The sequence below is a fragment of the Trachemys scripta genome, chromosome 16, assembly GCF_013100865.1.
Source record: "Trachemys scripta elegans isolate TJP31775 chromosome 16, CAS_Tse_1.0, whole genome shotgun sequence".
In the NCBI taxonomy this organism is placed as follows: domain Eukaryota; kingdom Metazoa; phylum Chordata; order Testudines; family Emydidae; genus Trachemys; species Trachemys scripta.
In genome coordinates, this window is record NC_048313.1 from 2,006,327 (window position 1) to 2,029,049 (window position 22,723).

A 22,723-nucleotide genomic window follows, 5' to 3' on the forward strand; every position below is an offset into this window, starting at 1 on the left:
AAATACCGGTACTTGCTTCCATCCACTGAATTGCAATAGCTGCCTCTGGAGTTCTAAATTAATGACTTTCCCCTTTTTATATTTCTTGGTGTGGAGTAATGAGGGGCATATGAATACTTTTAAGGCCTCTTTTTAGTCAGAAATGAGGAGGAGAGGAAGAGAGGAAAGTAATAGGGTCCAGACCTTCAAGTCCTCACCATCCAGAACAGTGGGACCTGCTGGGGGTTGAGTATTTTTGAAAATCAAGTGATTTTATTTATATGCCTAAATTTGAGCTGTTGAGTACTGAGCCATATTGAAAATCTGATCCCAGAGGGAGAAAAAGAAAAGTTGCTGACTCCCTATATTTCTAGTTGAGTGTCTTGAGCTATAATGCAAGAGTAGGCAGTTGAATTTTAAATGGAGTTTGCAGATTTTAGGACAATGTTAACCACCAAAAATTGGTCCAGGAAGGAAGATACCTTGATGATTTACAAACATTCACATATCCTCAAAGACTGAATTTGAAGTCTGTTTGTAATGAGCATATGAGGATATGTAGGAATTTGAATGCAGTTATGGCTAATTCCCAGGCCCTGGAAATGAGATTTATGATTCCTTCTTGGAAAGAAAGGGAAGCAGCAAAAGAAAAAATAATAAAAGATGTTTAGTTAGTGGCTGAAAGCAGTTCATCTGGCTTCCTATCAAGAGCTCAAGCAACTAAGCCTAGCACAACTTGCTGGGCCTAACTTGTTCTGTTGGTAAAACACTGGGACATTAGCCAAGGGGGCAGCCTGGGTTTAATCTGCAGCCTGACCACGTGTTTCGTTTTTCACATGCAGAAAGCAGGAAAAACAACATGGATTTGGAAGTATATGAAGCAGCTACTTATTAGGTAACTCCCAGAATGAGGCCAAACAGTTTGGTCTCTTAAAGCATACATTCAGGAGACGAACTGGAGCCTCTAAAATATGTAAGAGGGTATTGCGAGTGTGAAAAAGGATTCAGACCTACTTTTTAAAAATAAGGATAATAAAAAAAAGACAACAGAAGAAAGGTTAGGGGAATTTCTGGCAGCCGTAAGAGTCACACTGCAATCAATTTTAATAGCGGCCAAAAAGGGGTTTAACAATGTGTTTGGCCAATGCTGACAGTGTCAAACATTGCTCCAGCCCAATGAGGAACCTACAACAGACACTTTTAAAACATTATCTTTTTTCCTTAACCGTTCAGGTTTAACAAAGCCTGGGCCCATGCGCCCTGGCTGCCCTGCCATGTTGAAAACCTGATTAACCATGTAATGCCAGAATAGACAGGACTACACATCCAGAACTTGCAGCCTGAAGGAACCCACTGATGCAGCACATCAATGAGATTCACAACAGGTGACTCGTGCCAGCGCACACAGCGCAGGGGTCTCCTGGGATAGAGTGAGAGTACCCTGAGGCTGACTCACCACTCTGCACTTGGTACTGTCCCTGCATAAATCGAACGGCTCAGGTACCAGGTGATTAACCAATCAACAAGGGGATTCAGCTGTTTGTCGACGATGGTTCAGAGAGAGACAGGACGGAAGGCTGGGAGGAAGGGAAAAGGAGCGCAGGATTTCAGAGTGGTGAGATCGATCTCTCCCTCCTGTCCTGTGCCTTGGTAGTAGATAAAGACTTGGAGAAAAGCTTATGTGGTGGGGACCAAACACTTGTATAGTCCACTGTAAATAAAGCACACGGTGGCCAGCCTACCCAGGAGTGTGTGAGGATTGTTTGCAGCAAGGAATCCAAGGAACCGCAAACTGGGATACTCCCTCACTTGGCTCCTCAGGTTACATATTATACCATGAACCAGGACAGGCACTGACTGGGTGCTGAGTTGCTCTGACTCATGTGGCACAAGCTGCGCACATTGATGGCTGGTGGAGGAATGTTACATAGGTGCGAGCCTAAAGATTTGGGGGAAATCTGGGCCCACTATAATCTTAATCCCCCTCCCCCCATTTGTGGAAGCAGCCTTTATGCTCATAAAATATCTCCCCAACACCACTACTAGAGACACATGCGCACTGGCAGACTCACAGTGCTAATTCCGCCAGAGTCAGCAAACTTTCTAGGAGGCCAGTCCTTCTTCCAGTGAAGTCAATGGGAGTTTTACCATTGATTTCAATGGGACCACAATTTGGAAGGAATTCACTGGGCTACACTGAATCCCAGCCGACAATATAGGAGAGACTAAAACGTGGAGGGACTGGTGGTGATGGTTGTGCCTTTTAAGATTCAGATGTTGTTGTGGGGATTGCTGTGAAAAGAAAACACTAAACTTCCATGGAATAAAGGAGGTGGTGGCCCCTTACGGTTAATCAGCATACAATGCTAACAGGCTTCCTTCCACAGGAGTCTGATAGCAGCTGCAATTCAGGACATTCGTTAGGGGTGTGGGCTGGGGATGGTAAAACTGTAAATCAATTTAAGGGGGGGGGGGAGAGAAAGGCAGAAAAACTTCCAAATTCAAACGCCTCTAACTGATAACACTGACCATTTTCTCCCTTTTCTGTTCACCAACTCTCTACCTCGTCATCCAAAAGGATGCTAATGCCAACAGGCAGGTACTTGGCTCCAGGCTCACAAAGATGTTTGCCCTCCTTTCCCACCCTCCCGCAGGGACACTTTTGCAAATTCCATAGATCTGGTAACAGGAGAGAGACTGATATCAGAATAGTGTACATCTGTGTTAAGGTCACAATCTTTGAAGTTTGATTTTTCACTCTGTGAGCTCTCTCTCTCTCTTATATATGCACACAACACAGGAAATTCTACATTATCTCATGAACTGCTCTGGGTTTTGCAGGTTATCTGTCAAGCCATATGGTGGGAGGTGTGTGTATATATAAGAGCAAGGGACACAGAGAAGTGCCGCTTCTGTGCTACCTCCATAGTTACAATTTTTTAGTAAGCCTGCCAGACAAGGTAGTAGCTGCCACCTGTTTTTCTCTGAATGCCCTGCTCTAAAGATGTTCTCTAAAGGGAATTTCAGTACTGAAGGCAAAAAGGAGGATCTGTTTTAAAAAAATACAATCGGTGAGATAAATATTAGGAGGATTGAAACCCATTAATTTATAGAACTCAGTGCATAGAAGAAACTGAAGAAAGAAATACTGTGAAGGATCAAAAATACTAAAAGCTGCTAGAAAACAGGCTCACACTTTCATTTGGGACGGGGAATCCCTCAGTGGCTGTAATACAACACTCTACAGTTTTAAGTGTTATCAACCCAGTTGTGAGCAATGTATTTTAGGGAAGCCTGATATTCTCACCTAGTTGATTTTTATTGTGCATTTATTTTAACTTCCTGTTAATTTATTGTTACCCTCCTGATATTTCACCACTTCTTAACCCCCACTTTGGGCAGCTAAGAGCACTGGGAGTGGAGTGCAAATTACTTTAACCAGGCTTCTACCTTTGATCATTATCTCTCTGTCTTGCCTATTGATAGAAAAGGAGATGTTCTTTTGCAGAGTGACATCTCTTTACACACGTCCACTCCAGGCCAGCAAGAGGAGATGCATTTCCTCACAAATCCAATTCTCCCATCCTGGTTTGAACTGGGGGATCCCATCTACAGCAGCAGGGGCCTGCCAACACAAGAGACTCCAAGCAGGTGGTGTGCTGATACTGCAATCCGTTTGTATGGTACATACCACTCCTATCGTGTGGTAATGAATGACATCAATAAGCTGTTGAAGGAATCAGGACTAATGGCACATCACAAATACTTGATGGCACTGATGCAAAGCCCTAACTCCTACTACCACCAATAAAAAATGGAGGTAAAATCAGTGAAAAAGCTCTAATGGGATGAATGCCACACATACAGGTTACAGCGTCTACATACATACATACAATTAAGTTATGGTTACATACATACCCATGTGGGGGAACAGTGAAAAGAAACCATGTATTTCCACTGTCACCACACATTTGGGTAAAGAAATACTAAGGCATGAGTGGGAATAAATAGATCCTCCTCAGGGTTTCTGGCATTAGTCAATGTACATTTTTGGAAGGGTTTATGTCTGTTATTTGTAGTGAAATAAATGTGATCTAGCCCAGCTCACATTTCCTGGCATTTTCTGTATCACAGTGTTCTCAACCATTATCCATGGGTCGGCCTGGTGTGAGACCGACCATGAGTATGGCAATAAGCTCGCATCAGAGAACAGGAAGACTGAACTGCAATGACAGAGCCTCATGCATTGAAACCAACGTTATAAGATGCCTGATGTTAATTGCAGTAGGCAGCATTTAACTGATAAATCTAGGATTAGAGAGGTATACGTGTGAATTCTAAAGAGACGGTGGTTGGAATCCTTAGCACAAGGCAGGTGTTAGAATTCAAATCTTGACAAAGCCACTGGAAGTTTGTCAGCAAAAGGCCAGGTATCTGATCTATCACAGCATCCACCTGCTCATATACATTTAATAGGGCTTCTAAACCACCCTGTATGCCTCTGAGTTCCAGTGCCTGCAGGATGTGGGGAGACAGCCAGAATGGGAAGAACTAAAGGAAAAGGAAAATCAGGAACTGATGGGGGACAAGTGGGCCTAGTGGCATAGTAAAGGTGTCCAGCACTGCTATGAAGAGGATGATTTGGGTTTGTCACTCAGTCGAATACTCTCACATCCCAGACTGCCTGGGGCTAGCAGTGCTGCTGAAGTGGAGAGGAAGGAGTACCTTGTGTCATTCAACAGTCGCCTCTTCTAACTGATTAGGGAGAGGCACTGATAGGTCCCTAAGGGAGCCCCATCCAGTCCTCCTTAGTCAGGAGGCTGATGGTCATGACACAGTGTCTCAAGAGTACATGCTATAAAAACGCCCCCCCCCCCCATTTTTATGGCTTTAATAAGGAAACAGGGGACCCCTATGGGAAAGCAATAAGATGAAGGTAACTGAGATAATGGAAGAAGAGTACAAGAAAACATTTAAACAACAACGAATGATGCAAAGCAGAAATGTAAAACATGTAAACATTCATTTGGCATTTTTGCTTTCTGCCTTTGCCTAGCTCCAAGCAGAACATTGCAACACGATGCCTTGGCCCCAGCCTGTTCTCTTATCAGCACACCCCCTGCCTTGGAATGCTGCAGGGAAATGCCAGACCAGCTTCGCTCCTAACACAGCTTGAATACACTTTGCCCGGTTGCTACCAAAATATCAGGTTGCCATGGAGTACAACAAAAAGCTATGTAACCACCCCCCTCAGAGTAAATGATTGCATGATATTCCTCTCTTCCCCCATCTCCCCTGTGCTGCTCCTGCTAGTCCTACCCACAGCTACTCCCAAGGGAACTGCTTCTCTTCAAGTTGTAGGAGTAAAACGTATAGATTTAGTTGTAAACTTTCTTTCTTTTTAATGATTAGTGTTTGCATTTCCTTTCTTGACTATTTTTTTGCCCTTTGTTGACCAATGAGAGGTTCCACAAGCCCATGCTTGATTCTTGAAATAACTTAAAAATGAACAATAAATTTTGCCCCTGTGGCAATTCCTGCAGAGTCCCCTTTTGCCTCACACTGGCTTGACTTGCAATCTGTTCAGAGTTTAAGATGGGGCCGGGGGAGAGGAAACGGATCAATCAGATATTCAAATTAGCAATTTGTTACAGAATCTAAATTACACAGCCAGCACTACCTATGGGCCCCATCAATCCCCTCCCACCCGCCTGGTTGCTTCTCACTTGCCATTATAGGGTGTGTTTGATGAGACGAGTGTATTGTAAATCCAGCCTCAGCTTGTACTTTTCAACATCCAAAACCCATCATATAAACACTTGGATGAAGCATCATTAGGACACCCTCTTCCCCCACTCCTGCTGGTGCCAGGCCCGAGCCATCGGGTCTCTGGGTAGGCGGCACCATTGACACCCATGGTGCTCGACCGTTTCAACCAGCAAGAGCGTCTTCTTCGGTCCTTGCTTTCTGTTCAGTTTCTGCTCAGTTTGGTTTTCTGTTATCTGTTCAACGTCCTTGCTCCAAGGCCGCCATTGTGATTAGGGGCAAGGTAAGTGTCTGTACGATGGACAGGTGAAGAGAAAGGGGAGGAAGAGGAGTTGTAAGAGGAGGAGGGTGTCCGGATGTTCTGACCCCCAGTCTGAGGTTGCTGCAGGTTGAGAATGCTGTCAATGGCACTCTGTAGGTGCTCATTAAGGGAGTCATCCTGGGGGCTGTCGCTGGAGAAGCTGGCATTATCCACATCAAAGGACTCTGACTTCCTGCGCTTAGCTGGAGGCAAGGGAACCTCCCAGGTGAGCTCCGAGCCGGAGCTGTGGTCAGGGGGCTCCGTTTTTATCATTCCGTGATAAAACTCATCCTCTACTTCTGCAAGTTCCTTCATAAGGCCACTGGTAGAGTCATCGGTCTTCGGAGGGGCAGGGCTGTCTTGCATCACCAGAGAACGGGCATCGCTTCTGTTGAAAAACAGGAGCTTGGAGCTCTCCTCCGGCTTGCTCTTCTCTGCCACCACCACAGTTGGGGTTTCATGGGTTTTGAGAGAGGTGATCACGCCTTTGGAGCCGTCCTCCTGCTTGATCACAAGGGTGCTGGGGATGGTATCGACCTTTGGGATGCCTCCCTTCGGACAGGCATCAGTGGCTTTATCTGCTATAAAAGCATCCACGTTCTCTCTGTAAGTCTTACGAAGCGGAAGCCTGCAGTAGGTCACAATGGGTTTTTTCTCCACAGGCGCTGAGGTTACATGGTCAATAGTCCCGTTCATTTGCCCAGCAGTGGTGGTGGCGGTGGGGGCAGCTGAAGAGTGCTGGTCAGCTGTTTTGATGACTGTGCACACCGGAGGTGGCTGGTGAACTGGGTCCAAGGCAGTGTTGTGCACCACCTTGCTGAGACCAGCCTCCTGCTTGATCTTCAGCTTAAGCCCAATCCGGCTCCGTGCCTCATAAGTTTTGATTGGGGGCTTGCTCCTTGAGGGTAGGGCATCCTCATCTCCATCCAAAGAAGGTGAAGCTTTTGCCCATGTGACAGAAGGGGAGCCTCCGCTGTGCTTGATAACCAATTTGGTGGGGTGGATCTGGGTGGCTGTCTGCACTGGAGGCACCTTTAGGTTCTCAGAAGCTGGGGTGATGCTGGATACAGAGGCTAGAGCCAGAGAGGAAGTGAGGCTCTGTGAGCGAGAAGATGATGAAACATACTCATCTGCAACAAAAACACAATGTCACAGTCCAGCCAAAGCAGCACACTGAGAAAACACCCATCAGAAAAATGGTAACAATAAGTGTGTGTCAACCCTGAAACTAATAATAATTCTTGACTTTCTCTAGCATCTAACAATTACCCTAATTAATTAATTCATCCTAAAAAATCCTAGTCCATGAGGGAAGTTTTATCCCTATTTTATAGCAAACCACCACCAGAGCTGGGATTAGGAACCCTGAAGTCCTGACTCATACTCCCTTTCTTCAATCACGAGACAGTCTCTCCTTCAGGAGAAAGGGGCATTTTGGCATCTCAGCAATTCCTTACTTTTGTCAACAAAATTAAATAAAATAATTTTTACAAATCAACACTTACCCTGTTCCAGCTGGGATTTATTTTCTGTTCTGTAATTCCCCCCCCACTCTTGCTAGCTGCTTCTTCTGTTTCTCAGCCCCTCTTCTCTTTCTCTTAGCTAATTTTCTCTCCTTCTGCCTCCTATATGGTTTAGTCCCTTACTGGCTTGGCCTCCCCATGTGCTTTCACTGAACACACAAGGAGAGGAACACAATCATTCAAAAAGCCACCTGTGTTCCTTTGATCATGAGTGCCCAGCAGGAACCATTTCAGAGCCCTGGTAATTTGGCTGTTCATGTTACAGACACCACTGCCTAGTTGCTCTTTCTTCTCTAGGCTGCACAGATTTTCTCCTTGTTCCAAGGCTCTTTCCAGCTTTTTCAAGTTGAGCCAAGCAAATATATATTACTGTGAAAAGATGCCATAAATTTACACAAACCCATTAGTATAAAGGCACCCAAAATTAGGGCAACTGAGAACTGTAAGCAATTTATCAGGAGCCTACAGACTGCACCTAATTTGTATAAAATGGAGAAGACTGCAGCCACTGACTTCTTTGATACAGACAGCCAGATGGAGGAGCCTACGGAACCCAACTCACACTGCTCCATCTTGTTCTGAGCAGCCTTCTACTCAGATCATACGGAAGCGTTGTAAAATGGGACGTGCAGTCTCTGCAGACTGACCCCTCTGTATTCAGATGAAGTTGGCGGAGCGCTGGCATGGGCCAGCTCACTGGTTTACAAGTTTTCCACTCCTCCCTTAGTAACTTTAAAAGGTAGGAAAATACTGTGTCTAGGGAGAGGTGGGAGGAGCAGCATATGAGTAAGGGAGGAGCACAGATAGAAATAATGTCTCCCTAACCTGGTTTCTCCTTTGCTAGCTGTTTATCAAGAGCCAACATGGTCTTTTCTTCCTGAATAAACATTCGATCGATCATCACCATCTCTGCAGAAGGGCTGACTCTCTGCAGACCAAAAATGAAAAACAGGTGAAGGGTGGAGGAAAAGAAAGGCACAGTAACCACAGTACAGAAATTAGGGGCCCAATCATAACCTACAAGCCTCTCCAGCTTCTGCTTTAGGGAAACAAGCACTAACACAATGGTGAATTACCTTGACATGTCACTGAATAGTGCTTGTTCTCATGGAGCTGGCACAAGTCTCATCCATGCACTGGAAAGCACTTTTCCTCACTTAGACATTTGGGAAGGGCTTTTGGGTAGTGGTTTATAGTACGGAATCTCTGCCTTTCTTACAGCACAGATAAGGAGTCACAATTTTAATATAAACGTATAATCTAAGTTAATGTGTCATATTTCTGGGGTGACCAAGCTTTCCTGTCCCCATTTAAAAAAAAAAAAGTTCCAGGCTTGCTGCAAAATTACCCCTCACTAATCATAGAATCATAGGACTGGAAGGGACCTATGTAAATTCATGTTTTATTTTAGTTTTAAATTGAAATGTCCTATTTCAATTTAAAAGTAAAATGAAAACATTAATTGACGTAGTTGTGATGAGTTCCCTTATTCCTCAACATGGTCATATTTAGTAAGTGAAACTGCAATTTAAACTCTCATTACAAATGCATAGGATAGATTAGAGCAGACCAATAATCATGCTGACCATCATACCATTGAGCACAGTAGCACATAAAGGCCAATCTTACCCGAGACTCCTCTAAGAGCAGCAGACGATATTTGTTCAACATAGCTTGTGTGCGTTTCAGCAGTTGGGTGGACACTGTTTCAAACTCTTCATCTACTAAAAGAAGAGGTAAAGAAAGAAGGCTATTTGGTTTTTTGTATAAAGGCATTGCTGGGGCTACCTCGTTAGGTCTGAAAGGAAAGTCTCCATTCCCTGAAAGACATTTGATATGACAAGGTAAATGCAGAAACAGGACTAACATTTTATATCAACATTAGTGTTACTAGAGGACTCAGCAGCCGCAATTGTGATTGCTCCTTCAAATGCTTTCCACATCAGCTTAGGTTTCTTCCTAAAGTATGTGGCTGGTTTTAATTGTGAACATGATCATGTGATTGGTCTCATAGCTTAGAGGGGCAAGGGACCATTGAGACAAGAGATATTTTTCTCTATGTAACATCAAGCGGTTTTAAACTCTCTCTACACATTCAGGCTTTGAGACTGCAGATCATTGCCAGGCCAGGAGCTGGCTTTATGTCTGGATTGCAGTACAGCGCCAAGCAGTGAATCAACTCGACATTTGGAGTAGAAGAGTGCTTCAGCAGACAGTTTTGAGGAACACAAGAATTGCCAGACTGGATCAGACCAAGGGCCCATCTAGGTCAATATACTGTCTCTGTCAGTGGACAATACTAGATGCTTCAGTGGAAGGGACACAAAACACCCTAAAAGGACAACTACGGACTAATTTACCCAAAGGGAAATTTCTTCCTAATCTCCTCCCTCCCCCAGAAAAAGAGGTTATGTCCATATAATATATTTTGTATCCTGTCTAATGTAACCGTGGATGTTCTCATTATTCATATACATGGATAAATCCCTTGAGTCCTGCTAAGCTTCTGGCCTCCATCATATCTTGTGGTTATGATTTCCATAGGTTAATTATGTATGGCACATCAATGTGTTGCCTTTCAATTTAATAAAATGCTCCCCTTATTCTTCTGTTATAGGAGGATAAATAAGAGCGCATTCTGATTCACACTCTCTATACTGTTCATTATTTTACATATGGATACCATTTAGAGTAAATGAAAATCACAGCCTGCAGACAATTAAAATAACAATGCCTTTCCCCTGAATTTTAACACTAGGGAAAGTGATCCTTTCTGCATCAAATGCACGTTATAACAAACAGGTTTATCATCTTTCTGAGTGGAAATAAATAAAAAAGGACACTCCACACAAAGCTATATGCAGTGTTGTTGTAGCTGTATTGGTACCAGGACATTAGAGAGACAAGATGGGTTAGGTAATATTCCTCGCAAAGAGAAGAATGATACAACTACATGGGAAGAAGAGGTTGAACGCCCTGCACTAACTGATAAGGTGGAAAACTTCATAAGGCACATATACCACACAGATACAGCGAGTGAGTTTAAAATTGTTAATTAACGTTTGTAATAAACTTTGAAAGTGTACAGCACTATGTATTAAAACTACTCATAGTTTTCTCTTCTACAAAGCCTGGATGCTTGAGGGGTCTTTTACAAACTATGCACAGCACTACTAAAATTATTTTGGGGGAAGTTCTATGGTCTGTGTTATACAGGTCAGACTAGATGAGCACAATGGTCCTTTCTGGCCTTGGAATCTATGAAATGCAGCCACTTCTGGAGTGGAGGATGGCAAACTGCAAAGCAGCAACAGGGGAAAGAGAACTTTTGACCAAGGATACCAGGGTAAACTCCAACTCTTATGAAAAACCCTAAGGGATCATTAGTGGCCTTACTAAGCAGACAAGGACTCTCTTTTTAAGGTCTCCTCCAAAAGCTCCAAACACAGAAGCCTGTGATAGAACTCAGTTTATCTAGCTTTGAAAGTTTAAAGGGCTGAGACACTGCCAGATTTCAAACATGTGCTTCCAGGAAGTTTATTCAGGTTTTGGGGATTTTATCTTTTTTCTGGAGTGGAGTTTACTTCTCTCTTTTCATGGCTGGACAAATCCATTTTCCCCCGTGACCCACCAACCGTGATCTCTCTCATGCCAACATCAGAAGAAGAGGCCTGAGTTTACTTCCTGAGGGTGAGATCCCCCTCCATTCTGTTGCTTAGCGAAGCCCTGCTAAATTTAAAACACTTTGCTATAGTTCTTGGACTATTAGTTACCATCCTTCCTTGTATACACAGCTGAACTTACCCTTTCTATAGTCGTGGGTAGAGGGAAGCATCCCCTGGTAGACATGATAGGGTAGAAGCCTTTGTAAGGCATCTTCAAACGATCGGAATGAAGTTTTATAGTCAGGGTGCAACACTGCTCCCTGATGTTTATGTAACTGTTCCAAGAAACTAAAAAAAAAAAAAAAGGACAAGTCAGACAGTTGTACAAAGTGTATGGAAAACACAGACTCAAAAGCAGAGATATCTATAAAAGCATTATGCTGAGTGGTTGAAATTCTTATTGCTCCTCCTTCCAATATATATATATAGGCTGTTTGCAGTGACTGAAGCATGATATACAGAGATGCTCTAAAGCTTACCTTCTATGTCTGCAGAAAATGAGCAGTTTTATACGTGTGGAACATGAAATACACATATGTGCACACACGAGGAACACACGCACACACAATTACCTATCCCTGCTAATACTGTATGTAGTTTTATGGTTGCCAAGGGGCACTCATAACTGAATTATATAGCATCTTGTGAGATTTCTGGGCAGCAGCAAGAGGATCATAGAACAGACGAAAGGTTCTTTGGATACATGGAATGTGACTCAGACATCCTATAACTCAATTATAAAAGTGTCCCCTGGGAGCCTTCAAATTATATTACTACACCGTTTTACTAATTAAGGAAAATGTAATTTATCTTCCAGTTAAAATAGTCTCATCCTCCTGCCACTAACAATAAAGTTGGTTGAGCTAAAATGGGCAGTGATGGAATGTGGTCTGCTGTGCAGGTGTGAAGTACTATGTGCAGATAGGCACACACGGATATAAACAAAAGCAGTGTAATACATAGCTAGCTACGTTATAGGTGCGTGCGTGTGTGTGTATGCACGCTCATGCTAAACACACTAACGCAAAAGGAGGATGAGTGCAATCAGGGAGAAGGAAGAATGACTGACCATACAGGAAAAGAACCACAGCAAAATTCTGGAAGAATTATTCTCTTCAGTGTGAAATGTACATTCAACCAGTGTCACCCATGGGGCCCTCTGGAGAGGCACTGAAGGGCATGCTAGGTTACCGAGAATTGCCATGCCATGATAAAGTATCATGTTTCCTCCCCAATAGAGTGGATTACGGTGCACAACATTGCAGGACTCCAGAGTTAACCCAGATGCCGGTTAGTCTGTTAAACTTTAACCTTACTACGCGTGTGATGTTACTGTTACCCTTACACTGCTTTCTTTAACTTCTTAGGCTCCAACACACGCTCTCTGGCAAATACTTACCAAGCTTCTTTGCTGGGCTGTAGTGTAGGAGTTTTTTTCAGACTTCCAAGCTTACTATCGTACTGGTAAGGAAAAAGAATGCACATGAAAGGACTTAGTAATCAATAGATTAGTTTTACTCTGCAGAGAAGGATGACCTAACGGAGGAACCATCCAGCTCACATTAGAAAGAACTCTTTCTGTTCCGTAAATTAGTACAAGGAAATTGGAGAATAAAGTGGGATTGTGGGCAGGAGGAAATCAGTTGGATGATTTTGGAGATTCTGGACAAAGTGCAGAAGAAAAGGGATAATTCTTGCTGACGACTAAGAGAAACAGCTTTGCTCACTTTAAACATGGCAGCTTTCAGGTAGCAGAAAACACACAGCTTCCTTTCAAACTTCCTCACTGACAGAATAGTTAAAAAAACCTGAGCTATTATTTGAAGGAAATAAACATTTGTGTAAACTCACCTGCTGCTGGGATGGGACTGGGACTGAGGGCATGAGTTGTGATAATCCTTTCCCAACTACCTGGATCTGCAAGGGGCCTTTTCCAAGATTCAGGCCGGAAATGGAGCTAATCACTCCAGGCTTGGCCTGCAGAAGAAGCAAAGGATCTCTTTTAATTGGGATCCCAATATGATTTTAATGACTACAAATTGATTACCAAAACACACAGCAAGAAACTACTCGCCAAGAGGATGTCAGTCATCAGTGAAATGACTCAGAATGGAATTCCTTGGTGTTGAAATGCAAACATCTATGAATAAATCTTTTTTGATATATAATTATTTTAACTTGCACTTCTAGAACGTACATACCAACAGTATTTGCATGCCATTAAATAAATTGGGAAGCACATTAATTCCCTCAAGGAAGAGGAACAAAGCTCCCTTCCCCAGTGGTCTAATTAATATTAATAGGGATAATTATTTGTTTTCTTTTTGTTTAAGAGTTCACAGTACTTATAAAATCAAACAATTATATGCCAAAGTCAAATGGTTTCTGAAACTTAATTCCTTCTTCTCACACAAAAAGAACAAACCTGGAGTGAAACTCAGTAAGTTTTGTTCATCCTTGAAATGGACAAACTACTGCGAAGAAGCATTAGAAATGAAGCTCTCACCTGAACTGGCTGCTGTACAGCAAGAGGTGTTCCTGGTTTCCCTGGCACTGTAGTCACTTTCCCCCCAGAAACAGATGTGGCGCCACTGGAAAATGTTTTACTCTCTGCAGGAACTGGAGCAGCTATACCTAGCAAATATAAGCAGATTTTAGAACAAGCTCCAAGTTTAATCAACAATAGCAACATGTCTTGGATTCCTGCAGCATATTCCGTCTTGAAGAATCTTTATAGACTATCTAGAAGTATTGGGCAAAATTTTCAAAGGCACCTAAATGACTTAAGTGCTTTTGAAAATTTTGCCCATTACTTCAGCTATCACTGAAATGCAGCCGCCTCTGCCAGCTGTTTAACAGCACACAGCAACACTCCACAACAGGGCAGCAAAGGAAGTGAAAAAGACGACCACCTAATTCAACTGAATACTAATTCAGGGAACTGTAGGGAAGCAGAATGCAATTATCAGGACACCAGGGCTAAACACCTCTACTCTTGAGACATGTGCCAGGGGATCTTAACAACTATAAGTGGGAGAAATCTTAGTTTTATACTCATGCAAAAATCATTACTGCCAGCAGAGCAGAAAGTGACTGAAAATCAAAATACAACCACACTGTAAATATGGTTTTTTTTCTTTCTTTTTTAAAGAATGAAAATATGTGGACCTTTTTATCAATACCTCAGATTAGTCTGTTCAGTGTACCATGGGCATAACACTAAAACTGGTATTCGTTTCCCATTTGTGAAAGTGCATGGAAGCACCTGATAGGCACAGTAAATAAATCTAAATAAGTAAATATAGGGGGGGAAATACAGAGCACCTGTAGTCTAAAATTCATCCCTGTATGTGTGTGTAGGGGAAGCATAAGGCCTGTGCATGATTTAAGTCCCACTTAAATCTTTAAATTAGGGTTTAAATGAGAATTATGTGGTGCACTGACCCTAAACTAGCCTTCAGCATGGGATGAATTTCACCCATGGGTTTCAAAGAGCTTTACATAAGAAGGTAAACAGAATTATTCCTGTTTTTCAGATGGAGAACTGGTGGCTGAAAGAGGTAAGCGTCTTGGCCAAAGCGACACAGAAGGTGAGTAGCAGAACTGGTATTAAGGATGTCTTGACTCTCCATCCAGGGCCCATATCTGCTCCACCATGTTGCCCCCCAATCAATTGAGTTACTTCAGATTTATACTCTGTGAATGAGAGCAGCATTTGACACTTGGACTTCAATGAAATTTGAGGGCACTCAGCAGCTCACAGAATCAGGCCCTTAGAGAGACAGATGATGAACTTCCCAACATCATTTTTAGAATAGCTTTTCTTACTGTATAGGCACTTTGAAGTGTGGAGGGGAAAAAAGGGGGAGAAAGAGGAAGTTGAAAGTCACAGTCCAGCAGAAATGTAACAGAATTTCCCCTTCCCAGACTGTTTCCCGTCCCTGAGCACGCACAAGGCATGGTTTTAGCAGCTTACACGTCGATGTTGTTTTGATCTGCAGCAATGCTGCGAGCTGCACTGGCTGCCCTCCTCCACTACCACCTCCTCCTCCCGCTCCCTCCTTGTACTTGGCCCTTCCCAAGCACAGGAACCACCTCACTCGAACCTGCAGTAGAAGGCTGGACTGCAGCGGGGACAGATGGGTGGCTGTGGACTGGTGCTTGCGTTGTTGTCACTGCTACTGGCTGTCCTTGGCTGCTAACCAGGACAGATGAAGGCTGGCTGCTGAAGTGGCTCAGAGCTGATGACACCTGGCTGGTGGAAGTCTGGTGTTTCGTTTGCAGGATAATCCCCTGGGGCACCTGTGTTGGATAAATGACAGAGGCTGAAAAGATGCCCTAGCACCATCTTTTGGTACATTTTATCCTTCTGCCTTCCTTTTTAATCTGCTATGTACCATAAATATTTCTACCCAGCAGCAAAACATGGGAAGAAAGGGACCCTCCCATGCTCTCATGTTTCCAACACAGTCAACTGGCTTCCATCCTATAGCCCCAGGATCTCACAGTGTTAGGCGGTGAATGTAAAGGAAACAAAAAAAGGTCTTTGCTTAGCAGTGGGAATCTCCAGGTCTGTCAACGACAAGAATTTAAAATCACATCAACATGCCCTGTGTGCTTGAAATACAGCAGACTGGATCCCAGTCTAAGTCCTTTCAAGGGAAATTTATTTTTAATATGCAGTTTTTTAAAAAACTGAGTTTGGCTCCTCTTTCCCCTGCAGATAAAGTGACAGTAAAGACAATATTTGAAATGTGGATTGTAAAGAATTTTTCTGATGCTTTCTAAGGCATAAGGCCCGAGCCAGCTCTCACTGAAGTTAATGGGAATCAACCCATTAACATGAATTTGAATGGATTGTGACCTCCAACTCCAGGGCTCAAAGTTCAAAGTACTAATACTTAGGCTTGGTTTACACTATTGTTAGGTCAACATAAGGCAGCTTACGATGACCCAGTTATGTCAGTGTCTACACTACAATGGTGTTTCCGCTGATGTAAGTGGCCCACTACGCCCCAAAGGGGCTGACAGCTGGAGCCCTTCCCCCACCCCAGCCCCGACAGTCTGAGCTGTCAATGGGGTGCAGGTTCACAGCTGTGAGCCCCACATAGAGCTGACAACCAGAGTCAAAAAGTGAAATAATAGCAGCTGAGAAATTGACAAGAATGTCAATTTCATTGCTGGTAGGCTCCCGCTGTGAAATCAAGCCCTGCATTGTCAGCCCCATGGCAGGGGGCACTCACAGCTGTGAGCCTGCTGGGCTGACAGCTCGGGTTATCGGGGGGGGGGGGGGAGGGGGCAGCTGTGAACCCCCTGCCTGGGGATGATGAGGCTGTCATCCCCAGAGCTGCCAAGTGTTCCATAATGCCCCATTTCAGTCAGTGGAAGTGCTCCTGGTGAGGACGCGCACCACGGACAGAAGGAGCAAGTGTGAATATGAACCATCGCTTTAATTATTGCGGTAGCTGTACTTCGACTTGAGGTGACTGCATTTGGTAGTGCAGGCAAGCCCTCAGACTCCCTGGAAACAGGCTGAGACCCCAGCCGGGTTGAGCTCGGTCTGCGCTGCGTGAATAGGAAAGATCCCATGGGGCACTTTTCACAGGAGCATGTGTTTGCTTTTATCTCTTTGTCCAAAAATTTCTCTCCCTGTTTTGGTTCTTGAGTAATTCATGTTGCTAAAGAACTTGGAAGAGGCCAAACCCTGTAAGTCCTAAATATTAAATAATTGTTTATTTTATCTACTATTTACATAGTAGTTGGTAGCAAAGATACACTCAGGGCTTGTCTACACGAACAATTAGTTTTTGGCAAACTGGGGTATGAATCTATCTTGCACTAGCTTGCTGGGGACTAACGGTTCATATGCTAACAGACGTTAAGAGTTAGTTAATTCACTTTAATCTAGTCCTCTTTGAAATGGGACTCTCAAAGTGAACTAAAACTGTTAATGCGCAGCAGGCTAGCAGGGGGTAAAGCTTGCTGCAAACTAAAAGTTTGTGTAGACAAGCCCTTAAACAGCCCCAAAACAATTTAGAAACTATTCTACATTGTTACGGTTTCCTAAAGGCTGACAATGTGCTCATGATATTAAAATCAAGATAATTCCTTCCCCGAGTACTATTTTAAAACCAAACAAAACAAAATATAACCTTGGTAGTCCAGATGATCGTTTTTTAAGATGGTGACTTTTGTGATTTGCATATCTGTCCAGAAGAAACTAGACTGAAAATCTCCAATTTCTAATCCCTTTGACCCATCCATTCTCCTTGATGTATGGGGGTGTATTTTTCATTTCTAGAGAGTTATATTTCTACAGACCCAGGCCAAGTTTAATTTACCCTCTTTGATGGTAATTATTTACCTGCTGGAACCTGTCCAATAGCTGCTTCTGCTGAGGAGTGGGATTTGGAATTGCAGAGAGTGTCTGGAATTGATTTGGGACCATCTGAAAACTCCTCTGTTGTTCCGGTGTTAGGTGAAGGGTCTGGGTTGGGACTGGCGGCTTGATTTGGCCCTGGGAAGGGAACTGGAAATGTGGGGAATGAGTATGCTGAGACTCGGTTGGAGCCTGGATCTGGGATTGCAGCCGTGCCGGCACCTGGGTCTCAGACTGGGGCGGGATCTGAGGGGCAAGCTGAACTTGTAGCTGCAGATGTGGAGGTGTTGCCAGCTGAGGTTGCCCTTCGGCCTGAGACTGGGGTGGCTGGAACTGTACCTGAGGCTGCGACGGGGGCCGTAAGGGGTGCTGGGTGGGACCGTGGGGGGATGATGTGATTTGATTCTGTATCACGTACAAGTTCTGCATTTGCGTTTGAGGGGTGCAGGACCGGGAGAGGGGTTCAGAAGGAGGCCTGGACAAAGTTTGTGGCTGGGAGGGAGGCCTGGAGTGAGGCCGGGAGGGTGGTCGGGAAAGTGGCTGCGGCTGTGACGGAGGACGGGACTGGTGGGGGGACTGCATCTGTGAGAGGTGTGAGGGCTGGAGCTGGGGACTCTCCCCCATTGGAGGATGAGGTAGCGAATGGGACGGGGAGGCTCCAGGGAGCTTCTGTTGCCCTGTGGGTAACTGAAACAAAGAAAGAAACAGAGAATAAGTTAGTTAGGACTGATGTGTCTCACCACAATCCTCGCATGTCCTTCAGGCATTTTAGGGTATGTCCACACAGGAAAAGCTCTACAAGGACTAGTGTACCTGAGCTAGCGCTGGCAATGACAACAGTGATGACTGCACAGTGCAGGCTTCAGCACGAGGAGTACAAATCCAGTACAGACCCTGGGTAGGTACTCGGCTCACAAGCTGCACTCTCTTCACTACTACTGTTACCTGTGCTATCTGGATTCAAACCAGACCAAATAGGCTTGCCTGTGCACCACTTCTGCTGTGCAGATAGATCCTTAGACTGTACTGCAGTGCAAACCACTCTTAAAACATAAAATGCCTGGGGCTCCCAAACTACTTTTAAGTCCAGAAACCCCACTGAACTCAAGTCACTCTGTGAAGGGGTTTACCGAGGCATTGCCTATGGCCAAAACAGCTTGAGGAACTGAGCTCTTTCTACCACTCTCCCCCTCTGGTTGATTCAAGAGAAGCGCTTCTTTGAGCTAACCAGAGCATACGTAGAGTGAGATTTCAGGGGCACAGTTTCCAGCTCTCAGACCTGCCACCAGGAATTCTTGTGGGCACAGTACTATCAGCTGCAGATGTATTGCACTGGCTCATCTGCTTAGAAGCTACCTTCAAAAATGTTTTTAAATCAGTAAAACAAACAACTTGGGAATAAAAATGGAAAGGCATCGTCTATGGGTGTCCCTTAGCTTCTGAAAACAGCTCCAAGCCTCAGCCACCGTAGCCAACCTTTCCCTAGAAAGCCTTACTGCAGAGGTACAGTGTTTGTACCAGTGTGTGTGAATTTAAATAAAGCCCAGCCCTTTTGCCCCACGATTGTGGCACCATGAAAAAGGGGAGGGAGAGGGTGTCCAACTTGGTTTTTAGAATGTATTTAGGTTCCTCCCCTAGAGCCCCTCTCCTCATCTGAGCCCCCCATGGGGCACAAGAACCTCCTCAGTTTTATTTACCCTCCTCTGTATTGCACCATCTTAGCTCCTTCCTAAGCTCTCTTTGAATTGCTTAGAGCAACACTAGGCATACCTTTCGCTCCTTTCCCACAGGAGCTAATCAAAATGAAAATGCCCTCCACTCAAAGGAGCAAGCCTGAGTCCATTGGTTCCCTGCATAGTACATAGTACCACTACATTAGAGCCAACCAGCATTTTTAATGGTGCTAACCCTATGAAGGCATTGGCCATTGTGAGTCCCCTGATACGAGAGCCAGGTCAATATCACGCTCTTTTCTAAATTACAGGGGTGAAACTGATCTATTATAAAGACAAGTTCTCAAGTCTTATTATGGCTAAGAAGAGCCTTTCGACTAATACACCACTTTTAAGTCTACCACAGTCCTTATTATAACCATTTGCTACTAAAATATAAAGAATAAAAGAATAAAGCAGCCTCTGGCAGGAACACAAATGTACCAGGACAGCAGCGTGCAACTGTGAAGGGACAGAAGAAGAAAAAGCATCGCAAGACAGCAGCAGCTTCCAGCGTTAGTGAGAACCTGCAGGCAAGCAAGCGAGAGCAGCAGGAATTCAGAGCATAGATGAACAGGCAAGTGCCACAGACTGACAACAAGGGCCAGAAGGGGGTACGTTTGGAAGGGGAAAGAAAGATTCAATAGGCCTGCTGATGTAGCAGTGCATGGACATGTCCCAGGCTCCGAATATAAAGGCAATTCCCTCAGTCACAGACCTTGGTGTGAAAACATCTGGAGCTCACCCAGCCCAGCATGGTGATGTACTATATATTGGCTGGAAGCTTCCAAACTGAACTAAATTGCAGTCTGAACTCCCATCTTCTCCAGGCTGCTCACATGATGATCGCGGGTGATAAATTATTCAGGTCCATTTGATCACTCTGGCTACCAAGTTCCTGGATTCTGCCTGAAGTCTGCTAACCACGCCTTGGAACCCCCCATCCACGCCCATCATTCTTCTCCCTTTATTGCTTTCTTCTCAGAATAAAAACAAGTTATAGTTTCCTTTGTTTCTGGGCTGTCTAAAAACAGGGAGAGAGCTGCTTATATTTTAAAACAAAGATGCAGCTGGATTTTGTTTGATCTTCTCCTAGCGATACGGAGCCACCATAGAAAAGTGAACTAGGGAGTTGAATTTGGATGCTATAAATATTAGAATCATGGAGATAAGAGATGGAAAAGACTTATTACAACATCATCCAAGCCACCTCTTTGCCAACATGTGATGGTATCATGCAGCACAACTCTTTTGCTATAGAAATGTGATTACAAATATTTATGTGTACGCGTGTGTGTGTGTGTATAAACTTTTGATTACATTTGAGACGGGTAAAAACATTTTAAAAAGCATACATTTTATTAACAATTTTGCTTCTTAACTTTTTTTTTTTTTTCGGCAAGCCTCATTGCCACCAATATAGCCCAGAGGCCAGTCAAAAATACCTCTCTGGGAAACTCGCACAGAGTTTTATAACATGTGGATTCAGGGCCAGACTGTCTATGCAGTTACTACAGACTTACACCAATGTAACTGGAATCATAATCCTGCCCTCAGACTGCTCATGAAAAGTCACCCTAGTTAGACGGGAGATAAATGTGCCAGTAGCAGAATTCTTTTCCCATCACATTTTTGCCATTACACCACAAGAGGGCGACGTCTGTTACTACTATAGAGGTTACCCCACTACCACCCACTTCCATCTTTGTTTTGAAACGTGAAAAATGCTAGTGTACATCTACGAGATACCCTAATATTTTGTCTTTGTGTATTGGTCCCTCCCCTCCTGCAGAGAGAGAGAAAGCAAAAAGCAAAAGGGAACTCTAAGAGGAAGGACCAAACAGATTAGACAGAAGCTAAGGACAGAAGGAAGAAAGGAAGATAGGCCAAAGCAGGCTGTGTGGAATCACAACAGGTAAGGGCTACCTGGCAAGCCAGTGCCTGTTGGGAATGGCTGGCTGAGAACTGAGGTATAAGATTCGGTCCTTTGGACTCCACCGTTGCCAGACTCTGATTCTGGGCACTGCTGCTCACTATCACTGATGCTGGGACACTGCTTGTGGTGCTGAGAGCTGTTGTGGCTATGCTGTAGATGGGCAGAGGCATTGGAAGGTGTGGTGGTACTGTGGACTGATTCAGATTGTTCTCCTGCTGCATTTTCAGGGATGCCGGATAAAATTGCTGCTGCTGCTGGCTCCGATCCTTCTGAAATTTCCAACAAATTTAGCATTGACCAGTTTTCTGGTTCTTTCTCCTCCTTTTTTTCTGTTGATGTTCACCATCCAACCCCCATATTCATTCAGGCCTTTGCTACTAATGGTACTCTATTAACAATACCTCAACCAGTGGTCAAAAACAAATTGTGTCTGCTCTTGCTTTTCATCATGCCCACCCCCAGATATTGGTACCATACTTTTCAGGACTCTTCACAGGCACTAGGCAGATCCAAATTACTGTTCAGAAATGAGACTACTTCCTCTGAAGATGGTAAGAGTCATTTTACAGCAGTCTCCTCCAGGAACCTGCAGAATCTGACCATAGCCATGTTACTCCTGGGGGAATTCTGCGCCACTGTGCATGCACAGAATTTGTCTCCCACAGATTTCTTTTTTCCCCCCGCATTAAAATGACTTTCTGACAGGGAAGCACAGGAAAGCCACAAGAGCGGCCCAGGGCAGTCGTCAGAGAGGTAAATCACTGTGGGGCAGAAGGCGGGACTGGGGAAGACCTGGCTGGTGGCTGCTAGCGCTGGCTGGGCTGGGGAGGACGGGACTTCCTCTTCCCCTGCACAGCATCCGGGGCCGTGTCAGACCCACCCCCAGATTTCTCCCCCGGCTACAGGAAGCTCTGCAAACTCCCACCGCCCCATTGCTCCTCAGCTGCGGGGGGAGGGATCCCTGTTCAGGGAGCTGCTTCCGCTTCTGCCCAACCTCCATGCACCTAGACCCCCTCGTTACCCAGACCTTCCTGCCGAGCCTCAGCCCTCCTCCCCGCACTCAGACCCTCACCCACAATGAGCCCCACTCCCCTTTCACCTGGACCACCCCACTGAGCCACCCGCACCTAGATCCCCACCCCACCGAGCCCACACCTGGAGCCCCACCCCACTGAGCCCCACACCCCCAGCATCTGGACCTCCCACTGAGCCCCCCACACCCAGGCCCCCCTGCCAAGCTCTATCACCCCAACACCCTCCCCCGCTGAGCTCCAAACACCTTCATTTGGACCCCCCTGCAGACTCCCATTACCATTGCACCCAGAACCCACCCCCACAAGCCCCTGTGCATCCAGATGCCACCTGCACCCAGAACCCTCTCAACCCACACCTGGATCCCCCCACATTAAGCCCCTCCACACTTGGATCCTGGGGGGGGGGGGGGGGGCGGGGGAGGAGAGGA

General features: G+C 44.8%; 1 protein-coding gene across 5 annotated transcripts in view; it reads right to left on the bottom strand.

Annotated features, from left to right (window-relative positions):
- Positions 1 to 3,713: 3,713 nt before the first annotated feature.
- BICRA (BRD4 interacting chromatin remodeling complex associated protein) overlaps positions 3,714 to 22,723 on the bottom strand; it is a 116,631-nt gene continuing 97,621 nt past the window's right edge. For 3 of the 5 annotated variants that reach the window (XM_034792047.1, XM_034792046.1, XM_034792048.1), the window contains 10 exons: positions 21,252 to 21,530; positions 17,599 to 18,300; positions 15,341 to 15,536; positions 13,741 to 13,868; positions 13,086 to 13,211; positions 12,634 to 12,695; positions 11,374 to 11,522; positions 9,199 to 9,293; positions 8,395 to 8,497; positions 3,714 to 7,176 (listed from right to left, as the gene is read on the bottom strand). In XM_034792047.1, the coding sequence (XP_034647938.1) occupies positions 5,978 to 7,176; positions 8,395 to 8,497; positions 9,199 to 9,293; positions 11,374 to 11,522; positions 12,634 to 12,695; positions 13,086 to 13,211; positions 13,741 to 13,868; positions 15,341 to 15,536; positions 17,599 to 18,300; positions 21,252 to 21,530 (3,039 nt within the window). In that variant the 3' untranslated portion in view covers positions 3,714 to 5,977. The remainder of the gene's footprint in view (positions 7,177 to 8,394; positions 8,498 to 9,198; positions 9,294 to 11,373; positions 11,523 to 12,633; positions 12,696 to 13,085; positions 13,212 to 13,740; positions 13,869 to 15,340; positions 15,537 to 17,598; positions 18,301 to 21,251; positions 21,531 to 22,723) is intronic. The other 2 variants (XM_034792049.1, XM_034792050.1) reach the window with 2 other exon arrangements.